Here is a 13777-nt window from a genome sequence, read left to right as displayed (position 1 = left end):
CACGAAGTCCATTTACATACATTGTTCATCTCATGTTCTCAACATCATTTATATCGTAGTTACATCACAATACATCAAGACCCATAGCTCAATTCATACTATTTCTCAAAATGACACTATTCCATATTCATGACTCATTTTTCTCTACTCTTCTACAATTCAAGTATTTCAACTCTTAACTACCTTAAGCAACATAGAAATATCATGAATCGTACCTTAAATGTTGTAGGAACAAGCTTTAGTTGATAATACTCCACTTTGAGCAAAACCCTAGTTTATCTCCATTTGGATTTCTTGACCTTGGATGATCTTGTTGGTTTTCTTACACTTGATTCCCTTGATTTATGTTGTTGATCACCAAATATCCTTGAATTCTTGTGGGATATATGTAGAGAGATGTTCTAGAGAGAAGGGATGTGATGTAGAAGTGAAATGAAATAAGCCTTGGTCCCCTTATTTAATGACTTAAAAATCTGATTTGAAGTGCACAGTGGTCGTAAACTTGGTTTACGGTCCGTATTCCAGTTTACGGACCGTCCTTCGTGGTCGTATTTATTCATATCAGAACCAGAAAATCAAACTGAGGTGTGGTGATTTACGGATGCAGTTTACGGGCCGTAAACCACTTTACGGTCCGTATTTTGGGTCATTTTTAACCATTTGTTAATTTGGCAGAAAGTTGAAGTTTTGGAAGCCAAAATACGACATGGCAGTTTACGGACCGTATACCACTTTACGGTCCGTATTTCATTTTACGACCTACAGGCCAGAATGCAAACTTGCAACTTTTCACATTTCCAAAACATATAATTATTCATTATGGAGCATAACCTCTCTCTCATTACGATGGCCTTCAGAATCTCACTTAGGGTCGTCAAATGCTATTTCTTACTCGCGGAAACATCGTACACTCGTACTCATCACTAGTTCATTCACTTGCATACCAACAGAATATTTTTCGAGGTGTAACAGGAACGTGCAACCCGATCCAATATATGTTGCGGAACGTGCAACCTGGTCCACTATATGTGTGTTACGGCGCGCAACCCGATCCCAATATATAAGTATAAATGTATGCATGATATCAATGTCAACAAGAGTATATCTATCCAAATCGTGTCACATATGGACACATATCACAACAACAATCTGAATATCAATTCCTTCCTCTTTACAAGACGATACTCAACAATGAGAGATACGATTTCACAATCATGGTAAAATGACTAATCATCAAGTCTCGTATCACACACGTGGCAACAAGACAATAGATCACAAGAAGGGAACAAGCCACAGTTAAACAGTACCAACCTAAGTAATCCATCCCAATTTCATACCCGAAGGCGTAACATGCTTTCTCCAACAATCACTAACTCTACATATGCTTTGCTAACCAAAGTCTAACCATTAGGTAAATCGTAACCTACCTGGTAGCCGAGCAGGAGCCACGAACAATCACACCTTAGCTTTACCCTTTTGTTGCACCTCAAAATACTCAAAGTCTAATCATATTCGAATTCTATATTAGAAATAATGGAGAACAACACCCATATTGCTATACTTATCTTTCGTATCAAATTCAAGTATGGAGAAAGGCAGAAACGGGCTCACAAGGGTAAAACAGTCATTTCGAAAGTGAAATATGCAATTCAACGTTCTAATAGTTCAATCCTACTAATCAATTGCTAAAATAACTCAAGAATAGGTCAATTTTGAGATTCAAGTGAAAACCCCCAATTTGGGTATGAACCCTAATTTTTCAACCTTCAAATTAATCAACACAAATGGAAGATTCAAGCCTATTAGCAGTGAAATCACCAGATTCTATGATTAGATTAGTCAACCCCACCAACAATTTCCATTTAGAAAGATTATAACTCATTTCAAGAAGTTATCATCAAAACCCATTTTCCCCTTTAGATTCTAATGGATTTCTAGCATGGATTCAAGCTTAGGGAGGTTAAAATAATGAATACAAGGTTAGGAGATTTACCGTAAGGAAGAATCAGCCAAGATCTCTCCAATTTGCCTCGAGAATGTTTAGAAAGTAATCAATGAAGTGATAGAGAGTTAAGGGTTTTATCCTAGAATTTAATGATTCTGGAAACCCATCACCTCGCTGTAGCGGTATCGAGTCTGCTACAGCGGGCTTGCGCCAGCAGCTTCACAGCCGCTACTGCACATCCGCCACAGCGGATTCCTGTCTGCTATAGCGCCTAAATCAAATATCAACTTCCCGCTATAGCGGACTAAGACTCCGCTATGGCGGATCTGGTGCCGCTATAGCGGACACGAAACACTAGGATTTCTGTTTTTTCATCAACACACTGTAGAAATCTGACAATCACCTGAGACCTCACAGACACAAACCAGACATGCATTCACACATAAAAACACGCTACAGACTCATTCGCGGTCTCGAAATTCCCAACGGAGATCTATTTGACCGGGTCAACAACCAATGGCCAAATACCACCTTTCCAACCAATAACCCAAAACGCTCCCAACTGCCTTAGGAACTGAACCGAACATCCTGCCAAGTCACAATCAGCCATCCGGACCTCTCGAAATCGACGGATTCCCAAAAAATGTCCGTTTACCCAAAAGTCAACTATTGGTCAAACATTTTTCACTTTAAAGCTCTAATTCGTACAAGTCATCTTAAACCTCGCCCGATCATCTCAGAAACCGTACCACCCATCCCCGCGGGTCCAAATCATACTCATAGGGCTCGGGGAAGGGTCAACAGGGGTAAAAGGGTCAAAACTCTATAATGAGCAAGCAGGTCGTTACATCAGATACTAATTAAACAATCACTTGTTCTCGAATGGCAAGGAAGGAAACGGGGGAAGTACCTGAGTCAGCAAACAACTGGAGATATCTGGCACACATATCTGACTCGATCTCCCATGTGACCTCCTCAACAGGACGATGCATCCATTGAAGCTTAACAGAAGCTATCTCCTTAGACCTCAATTTTCTGACTTGCCTATCCAAGATCATAATAGGCTCTTTCTCGTAGGACATATTCTCTTCAAGAAACACTGAATCCCAACAAACAATATAAGTCCCGTCTGAATGATACCTCTTTAGCATAGAAACATAGAAAATAAGATGAACACCTGACAGGCCTGGTGGCAAGGCTAACTCATAAGCAACATCACCCACACGAGGGAGAATCTCAAATGGACCAATGTCCCTCTGGCTCAACTTGCCCCTCTTTCTAAACCTCATAACAGCCTTCATGGGTGAAATCTTCAAAAGAACCTGCTCACCCTCCATAAAATCTAAATCCTGAACCTTCCGGACCGCATACATCTTTTCCCGGCTTTGAGCTGCTAGAAGCTTTTCCTGAATAAGCTTCACCTTGTCCAAAGACTTTCTAAGAAAATATGTACCCCAAGGGCAAACGTCAAAAGCATCAAACCACCCAATAGGAGAACGACACCTTCTACCATATAAAGGCTCGAACGACACCATATGAATACTCGAATGGTAGCTATTGTTGTACGCGAACTCTACCAAGGGTAGCGACTAGTCCCAATGACCACCAAAGTCAATAACACATGCTCTCAACATATCCTCTAGCACTTTGATAGTCCGATCAGACTGATCATTAGTCTGGGGATGAAAAGCTATACTCAGGTCCAACTGAGTACCCAACTCTGCCTGCAATGACCTCCAGAAGTTAGAAGTAAACTGGGGACCTCGATCTGAGATGATGGAAATAAGAACCCCGTGCAATCACACAATCTCATGGATGTAAATCCTGGCCAACTTCTCTACATTATAAGTAACCTGAACAGGGATTAAATGAGCAGACTTAGTCAACCGATCAAAAATAACCCAAACTGAGTCAAACTTGCCCAGGGTCTTCGGAAGACCCACAATGAAATCCATGGCAATCTTCTCCCACTTCTACTTGGGAATGGGCATCCTCTGAAGTACACCACCAGATCGCTGGTGCTCATACTTGACTTGCTGACCATTCCCACATGAAATCTGCAATATCTCTCTTCATCCGACTCCACCAGTAGTGCTGCCTCAAATCACGATACATCTTCATCGCCCCTGGATGAATAGAATACCTGGAGCTATAAACCTCTTCCAATATCAATCGAATCAGACCACCCACACGAGGAACGCACACGCGTCCCTTGATCCTCAAAATCCCCTCAGTATCAAGCATGGCCTCCTTGGCCTCACCTCTCAAAACCTTATCACGAATATTACATAACTGAGCATCCTCAAACTGCTGAGCATGAATCTGCTCAAAGAGAGATGACCACGCCTCAACATATGCTAATACTCTGCCCGGATATGAAACATCAAGACTCACAAAGTTGTTAGCCTAAGTCTGAACCTCCATGGCTAAAGGACGCTCAAAAGCAACCAATCGAGCTAGACGGCCCATACTCACTGCCTTGCGATTCAAGGCATCGACTACGACATTTAGCTTTACCCGGATGGTAAAGTATAGTTATAGCATATTTATCACGACCCAAACCGATGAGCCGTGACGAGTACCCGACCACTGCTGGCCAAGCCCTCTTATGCTTGCATTTACTTCCCACTGAATATCCCCGGCCCATACACAATCTGTGACTGAGATAAACTGTCTCCCGAACAATCAACACAAGAGACACCGTTTCGAGGACTTACGGCCAACACGTACATATAAGAATAAATACTGACAGTAACAACGCAAACCGATTAGGCTGCTACACATATATATATACTGTACAATAAAACAAGCGCCGACGAGGCTGCATAACATCATAGCTACATATCACTGCCTACTGATCTCTATGGAAAATAAACTGTAGAAAGGATAGGACAAGGCCTTGCCATACCCACATATGTACATAACAAGATAGCATACCAAAGAGCTGTAGCTCCGGACCAATGGAGCGTACTGACTGCCCAGGGTGTCATCCATTCTAATATTTCTCTCACTCCAGCATGCTTAACCTTGAAACTTTAATGAAATCCGGTGCGTTAGTGCTAGTTTAGCCGCAGACACCTTACTGCATGACCTTCATCACATCATCTAGAGAAAATTGAGGACTTAGCAGATTCCAAAACATTCTCATAATGCATCTCCCTCCGGATTAGAAAAGATCTCTTATTCTTCTGACTACACAAATATTATTTTGCTCGATATTCTCCATTCATCCGTGTGTATGACTACCTTTCGTCCCAAATTTCAAGATTCCCAATGGTGGCGAAAACACCTTGATCGTAGTTACTTATAGATACTTAATTATCGGTCCCTTTAGGATTTACGCTCGCCGCTATTAAGTAATAATCTACAGCAAATGCACATACATAGGAAATTCCAATAAAGTCTCATATACCTGTAGCCGATCGGTCCCTAGTTTGATTTGGTGGATTATCAAGTGAAGTGTGCTCTCTGTCATCGTCTACCCAGCATCTGCTCGTCTGGCCTTCATCATCTCTTTCACCTGAGTACAAAGGATATGGAAAATATGGAAACTCCTGGTTTACCGATGGCCAGGATAAAGGGCTAGAGTAATCCGTAACACTCATCGGAGTAGCTGGTCTGACGTAGTGCTCCACTATAGAAGCAACTGGTACAACATCGGGGATCTCCTCCTCCGGTGTCCCAGACGAATACTCAGACAAATACGTGTCATAGCTGTCCCCTGAGAGGTCCTCCTCCCTGGAAGTCAAAAATTCTGGAGGAATCATTGCAGGGTCCTCCGAGGCATCAGTCTCAATAGAATAATTGAGGCTCCTCCTGCTCGGTCCTAGAGCCTGAGTCCTGGATCTACTATGGGGGCCTTTTTAGCACCCCCATTTCCCGAGGTTGATCTCTTCATCTTCCGTCAGTCTGCACCTACCTATAGGAATAGAGCTTAGAAGCAATCTTTCCTAGACTCTGGCTCTATCGCACGATCTAAGACAGAAGGAAAGGTCAATGATTCCTAAATGCCCCGCAGCCTCCTGTTTATAAGTGTGGCCGGCTTCATACCTATAAAGAGGACTCTACTGGACACGTCTTGTAGACAATCCCTAGGACGAACTGCTCTGATACTACTTTTATCACGACCCAAACCGATGAGCCGTGACGAGTACCCGACCACTACTGGCCAAGCATTCCTATGGTTGCATTTACTTCCCACTGACTATCCTGGGCCCATACACAATCTGTGACTGAGCTATACTATCTCCCGAACAATTAACACAAGAGACACCATTTCGAGGACTGACGGCCAACACGTACACATAAGCATAAATACTGAGAGTAACAACGCAAACCGATTAGGCCATTACATATATATATATATACTGTACAATAAAACAAGCTCCGACGAGGCTGCATGACATCACGACTACATATCACTCTCTACAGAACTCTATGGAAAATAGACTGTAGAAAGGACAGGACAAGGCCCTGCCATACCCACATATGTACATAACAAGATAGCATACCAAAGAGTTGTAGCTCCGGACCAATGGAGCGTACTGACTGCCGCTGAGGGGAGGTCCTACTGATGTGGATCGTCCGGCTGGCTACCTGATCCTGCGGGCATGAACGCAGCGTCCACAAGAAGGGATGTCAGTACGAGTAATGTACCGAGTATGTAAGGCATGAATAGTAACGTAAAAAGTCGTATAGAACATAATATGAGATAGGGGAATAATCTGTACATCATCATGCCTCTTAGGGCGGATACCATGCATGCTTAGCTTTCTTTGAAAAACATTTCTTATACATGTACACATAAAATAGAACATATGATAATGCCGAGAAACGTCGGCCCCGATCTATTTAACCATATACCCCGCGTCTAGGACGATATCACATTTTACAAACTGATTAGGTGGCTATGCGTCTATAGCGCCTTGCCATTTTTCCCATATCCCCTATATACATATACATATATCATGTAAGCAGCGTGCAGGAGAGCCCAAGGAAAGCTATAACTCTATCAGAGTGACGTAAGGTCGGTAACCTCCGATTATATTATGGAATAGTCATCATCGCTCTATCTCACCTTGAAGGAACAATTATTATAAGGTGAGACCAACAACAATGAATAAAATTGAGAAAGTCACGAAAATAGCTCAATAATATCATAAAAACATCGATCTCATAACTTGAGACGTTTATCTATAAAAAAAAAACATCATCATCATAATCATTGTAGAAAATATTCTCACTTTTAACTTCATCATTATTATCGTAAGAACATTTTTGTCGCGGTTATCACAAGAGCTCACATAATCATAACCTTTGGTTTGGAAAATACGAGCATTTTGGAAAAACATTTATGGGTTATCGGGAAAGGAATCATGCTTTAGAGTAAAAAATATCTAGCTTTTGGAAACAAAGAAGGTATGAAAACATTTATGAAATCGTACCATAGGAATCATGCCTTTGAAAGAAAGGCACAAGGCTTAACATACCTGTTCAGCCTTCGCTACCTACGCTTATCCGTCCGATCCCGCAAGTCTACATATAAGGCCATTCATACTATGATTAGGCCTGTTGTTATATACTTATCTTAAGTCTTTAAATAAGTTTTTCTATAATCTGTCGAACTTTCGGCAGCATCTCCTCTGTTTATATGCCTAGCCCAAAATTCCAACTTAGCAACCAACAACAACAACAATACCAACATTAACCATAATATTTCCAATACCAAAATACTTCATAAACATCCGATATGGTATTTGTCTCATATTTCTACCACAGAATCAATTTATAATGATTTAACAGCTCCATCTCCGTAAATAAACCAAGATTAACGTTAATAATAAGAGATTCATACCTTTCCCTCGATAATATCACTATATCTTCACTCCTCCACCTTGAGCTTAAGTCACAACGCGTCAATACACAATTTTGTAGTTGCAACTATACGCCGTCTAGACCGGAATTTTGGAATTATACTTAGTTTTTTGTTTAAAAGTTGATGTTGGAAAGTTGGGGAAATTTCTAGAATATTTGAGGGATTTTGGGTGTGTTTGGGACGAAAATGAGGGGGGGTCTCCCCTTTTTATAACGGTCCAGGTTCTGCCTGGGACAACTTAAAATTTGCTCAGCGCGATCGCGCTACCATGTGGCGCATTTGTACCACCTTCTGGCGCGTTCGTGCAGGGTTAATTTTCCTGCCCAGACAGCCGATATTAAAACGTGCATAACGTTTGATCCCGATATCGTATGAGGACCCACGACCTATGATTGGAAAGCTAATTCAATTATCTATATTCGTCCTCGAATGTTGCAGTATTGCCAACCCTCAACAACATCTTTGATTCGTTAGAACATCTATTATTCCTTTAGGGTCTGATTACCATGCACTTGAACTATAAATTGGGTCAGTCTCTTGTCATTCTTCCTTAACTCTTTTATTGCCTTCAGTCAACTTCTTTCACTTCTTTGTCCTCATGTACCTGATTAGAAATTAACTAGTATCTCGCTCTCATTCTACCTCCATTATTGTAGTCTTGATTTGCCGTGCCATAACTATTCGTCATCCCGTAAGTATTCTCTTTTTCTCGCTCCTTGTTTCCCAGTTAGTAGGCAATTACCTTTCTCATTTATGGCGCCCTCTTTGTGTGTCCTCCTCCGGTGTCATATCGGGCTATCCTTTTTATACCCGTTGATCTTAGATAGACACTGTACTGACTACCTGTAGTTCGTCAGTCAGGCTCTCTAATCCTTTACATCCTTGTCATTATCTTTCTTATCCTTACACTCCGAATCTTTATCCAACATTACTTAGTCGCTAGTGAGCATAATAATTATGTTCCTTAAGCTATTTTGCCCAAGTTAGTTTCCAAGACCAGTTATATCAATATCCAAAATACGTATGTACGTAATGTTTCTTCTCCATTTATTATCCTTGGTAGTACAGTTACGCTTTATGGCAATTCATAATCCAAGTTCAAACTAATTTCATAACTCACAACATCTTTGGGCTCCTGCCACAACTTTTCCTTAACTTTCTTCCCTCACATCTCGCGATACAATCCTAGAAGCATAGGACTACGACAATTCTTACTCCATTATGACTCTCTCGCAATGCAAGTATATTTATTTTCGATTTCCCTTATATCGACGATCACTTCGTTAGTCGTTATTTCTTGTTGGCTTTCCGGTGTGGCCGTTTCACAATTGTAATTAGACATAACTTTACGTTGATGGTTCATATAATTCCATAGTACATGCTCCCATGTTTAGTTTAATTAGTGATCTGTGAGATGTTTTCTAATATCCGTTGGTACGGCTCTCTTTCATTCATAAGAGCAAAATCCTTCCTTTCTTCGAAAATTGCAAAATTAGCAATCGTTGTTCCTTATTGCTTCAACTGTTATTTCTTCTGGCTTTAAAACTCTCTGTTGTCGTCCCAAATGTCCGTTGGATTCTTTATCCTCTCCATCATCCTTTGTGGATTTAGCTTGGAGACCCTCCTTGCTCTCTTTATTACCCTTTAGGACATGTCACTGCACACTTAGGTACGGCGCAGTTCCTCCCGATACAAGGGACTCAAACCATGGTATAGAAATATCGCAGCTCATATCGGTGTGAAGTGCTCTCTTGAGTTTTTTTTCCATACGTTCTTCCTATACCTGCCTCATGGCACACTTATTTTCAATTCATTTCTGCTCCTTTCTAATACCATCTTCATATGCCAATATGCCTCGAACTTTGGCCTCGAGCTAATAAATTTCTTCTTCTTCTGGAGCTTGAGAACGTCATAACTCTTTTCAAGCCTCATATGCTCTTCCCCCCTTTTTAAGGGTGCTCTCGTACATTAGTAACTCCCAAATGTCAGTAGTCATCAGCCAACCCTAACGACCCTTCAGCTCTTTTATAATGCAGGAGTTCTCTCATTATACAATTTGACTTATTTTACTTTCTACTAATCGGGGCTTCGCATTTAAACGTAGCGCTTATACATTACAAATCCATTCCTCGCTCCCTTCCTTAAGGTCTTTCTACTCCTACCTTTTGTGATTGAATTTTTTCCCGAATCAACAGGTTACTGAGGGCATTGGAATCCATCAAAGCATTCTACGGGGATATTTCGCTCCTTTTATCCTTCGTCTTCTTTCACAACCATTACTACTGAAATCCTTCTAGCTCTGAGTTTCCGATTTTTCTTTACGTCGACAATATATCATCGAGAGTTAATATGCTACACTCTTCCACTTCCGCTATCAGTTCTTTTATCCACTTAGCTCACTTATTCAAAATTTTCTTTGTCCATTTAGTTGCATCCTATCTTCAAGTGTTCTGCCATTTCTTGTTCATGTCATGAAATCCTTACAGTTTACACTCTCTCCATCTCCGTTCATCGAGTCTTTGCCTGTCTTTCTGATGCCACGACTAGGTTGTTTTCAATGCACGTTCCTTTCATTTCCTCTATGATGAAATCTCTCGGCCTTTACAGGAATTCTTATCCCCTATCATTAATTTTTGTAATCATTTGTGTCATCCCTCCATCCTCGTTCTTATCTCGATAATTCATCAATTTTCCACAGCCAAATCATTAAGGTATCCTTCTTACTCCCGGGGTTAAATATTTCCAGTCACTTTACTCCAAAATTCTCTCCTCTCTCTTCTATCGGCCCATTAGTATTCTTTCCCTACTTTCACCCTTAGCCCTCCTTGGATTTCTTTCTCCTTGAGCTTTCTTCTTATCCTTTTTATTTACAGTATCGACCCTGAAGTTCGTGAAACGTCCTTTTAACGTGCAAATCCATTCTATTCTTAAGTCACCTTTTAGGAAAGTTTCTCCATGTTCGAGGCAACCATGTCAATAGGACTAAACATTTATCCCTTTATATGCCTCTCGAGAGCTGAAAATATCTCAGTTTCGTTGCAAGGCCTGATCATTCTCTTTCTTACTTCACATCCCTATTTGTGGTTGCTTCCCTTCAGTCCCATTTACCAATATCTGTTCTCCTAATACTGTACGTTCATCTCTCGTCCGTGCTATCACACCCGATTCCGTTCACACACTTACTTTCAGATTTTTATCCAATTAGTCCCTTGCCTTGCCCGTTGTTTCTCTTGGAAGCTTCACTTACCCTCATTTCTTACTCCCCCTTTCTCAAGACATTCCTTATCTCTTTACTTTCTATATACTTACTTTCTTACTTCCCCTGCTGTTATTGCATTAGGACCTTTCAACTCTGACCTATAGTAAAAAATAACATCAACTTACCTTGTACCATTTGTACCATCTTCTTCACTTGAACTTCGTCACCCTATAAGATTAATGCCTTCCATATACCGCAACGTCGGTTGCAAGGATACACATACCCATTGATACAACCACATATAGGGTACCATATGCATATATATATATTTTCTAACGCCTTGCTCGCAAGTACTTCCGAATACCTTTCAAGCCTATCCTAGTTCTAAAACAGTGATGCACCTTCCTTCTATTTGCCGATCTAGTCCGCCTCGTTCTTCACGATCCTTTAGAATTCCCAACCATTTCACACACTCCAATTCCCCTTAGGCTACTCTAATTTCCCATCCGCCTCTTATGTCTGTCTTCGTAGGTGTTTTAGTACACTTCCCAGGGGGTCATCCATCCTAATATTTCTCTCACTCCAGCATGCTTAACCTTGAAATTCTAATGAAATTCGGTGCGTTTGTGCTGGTTTGGCCGCACACACCTTACTGCACGACCTTCATCACATCATCTAGAGCAAATTGAGGTCTTAATAGATTCCAAAACATTCTCATAATGCATCTCCCTCCGGATTAGAAAAGATCTCTTATTCTTCTGACTACACAAATATTATATTGCTCGATATTCTCCTTTCATCCTTGTGTATGACCACCTTTCGTCCCAAATTTCAAGATTCCCAATGGTGGCAAAAACACCTTGATTGTAGTTACTTATAAATACTTAATTATCGGTCTCTTTAGGGTTTCCGCTCGCCACTATTAAGTAATAATCTACAGCATATGCACATACATAGGAAATTCCAATAAAGTCTCATATACTTGTAGCCGATCGGTCCCTAGTCTGATCTGGTGGACTATCAAGTGAAGTGTGCTCTATGTCATCGTCTACCCGCCATCTTCTCGTCTGGGCTTCATTATCTCTCTCATCTATGTCCGAAGGATATGGAAAATCGGGCAAATCCTGGATTACCGACGGCCAGGATGTAGGGCTAGAGTAATGCGTAACACTTACCGGAGTAGCTGGTCTACCATAGTGCTCCACCATAGGAGAAACTGGTACGGCCTCAGGAATCTCCTCCTCCGATGTCCCAGATGAATACTCAGACGGATCCGTGTCATAGCTGTCCCCTGAGGGCCTTCCTCCCTGGAAGTCAAAAATTCTGGAGGAATCGTCGCTGGGTCTTCCGAGGGATCAGTCTCAATAGAATAACAGAGGCTCCTCCAGCTCGGTCCTGGAGCCTGGGGTCCTAGATCTACTTTGGGGGCCTTCTTAGCACCCCCACTGCCCGAGGTTGATCTCTTCATCTTCCGTCAGTCTGCACCACCCTACAGGAAAAGAGCTCAGAAGCAATATTTCCTAGACTCTGGCTCTATCGCACGATCTAAGATAGAAGGAAAGGTCAATGGTTCCTAAATGCCCCGCTGCCTCCTGTTTATAAATGTGGTCGGTTTCACACCCATAAAGAGGAATCTACTGGACCAGGCCTGTAAACAATCCCTAGGACGAACTGCTCTGATACTACTTTTATCACGACCCAAACCGATGAGCCGTGACGAGTACCCAACCACCGCTGGCCAAGCATTCCGATGCTTGCATTTACTTCCCACTAACTATCCTGGGGCCATACAAAATCTGTGACTGAGCTATACTGTCTCTCGAACAATCAACTCAAGAGACACCGTTTCGAGGAAATACGGCCAACATGTACACATAAGCATAAATACTGAGAGTAACAACGCAAACCGATTAGGCCGCTACAAATATATATACTGTACAATAAAATAAGCGCCGACGAGGCTACATGACATCACAGCTACATATCACTGTCTACAGACCTCTATGGAAAATATACTGTAGAAAGGACAGGAAAAAGCCCTTCCATACCATAATATGTACATAACAAGATAGCATACCAAAGAGCTATAGCTCCGGACCAATGAAGCGTATTGATTGCCGCTGAGGGGAGGTCCTACCGATGTGGATCCTGCGGGCATAAACGCAGCGTCCACAAGAAGGGACATCAGTACGAGTAATGTACCGACTATGTGCGACATGAATAGTAATGTAAAAATTCGTATAGAACATAACATAAGATAGGGGAATAACCTGTACATCATGATGCCTCTTGGGGCGGATACCATGCATGCTTAGTTTTCTTTGAAAAACATTTCTTATACATGTACATATAAAAGAAAACATATGATAGTGCCGAGGAACATCGACCACGATTCATTTAACCATATACCCCAACCGCGTCCGGGCATCCCGCGTCCAGGCATCCAGCCTCCGGGACAATACCATAGTTTACCAACTGATCAGGTGGCCATGCGTCTATAGCGCCTCGCCCTTTTTCCCATATTCCATAAATACATATACATATATCATGTAAGCAGCATGCAGAAGAGCCCAAGGAAAGCTATAACTCCATCGGAGTGACATAAGGTCGGTAACCTCTGATTATATTATGGAATAGTCATCATCGCTCTATCTCACCTTGAAGGAACAATTATTATAAGGTGAGACCAACAACAATGAATAAAATTGAGAAAGTCAAGAAAATAGCTCAATAATCTCATAAAAACATCGATCTCATA

The 13777-nt window shown here is 41.5% G+C and overlaps 1 protein-coding gene across 1 annotated transcript; it reads right to left on the bottom strand.

Annotated features, from left to right (window-relative positions):
* Positions 1-2805: 2805 nt before the first annotated feature.
* LOC132639547 (uncharacterized) lies at positions 2806-3480 on the bottom strand. Its single transcript, XM_060355987.1, has one exon. It carries the CDS (start codon positions 3478-3480, stop codon positions 2806-2808), a length of 675 nt encoding a protein of 224 aa, XP_060211970.1.
* Positions 3481-13777: the final 10297 nt, after the last annotated feature.

Source organism: Lycium barbarum, chromosome 5 (assembly GCF_019175385.1).
Source record: "Lycium barbarum isolate Lr01 chromosome 5, ASM1917538v2, whole genome shotgun sequence".
NCBI classification, from domain to species: Eukaryota; Viridiplantae; Streptophyta; class Magnoliopsida; order Solanales; family Solanaceae; genus Lycium; species Lycium barbarum.
This window is presented reverse-complemented; position numbering and strand designations above follow the sequence as displayed.

What these genes read in the sequence shown, in the direction of transcription:
- LOC132639547 (XM_060355987.1), bottom strand. Translation starts at nt 3,480, where the DNA reads ATGGTGTCGTTCGAGCCTTTATATGGTAGAAGGTGTCGTTCTCCTATT.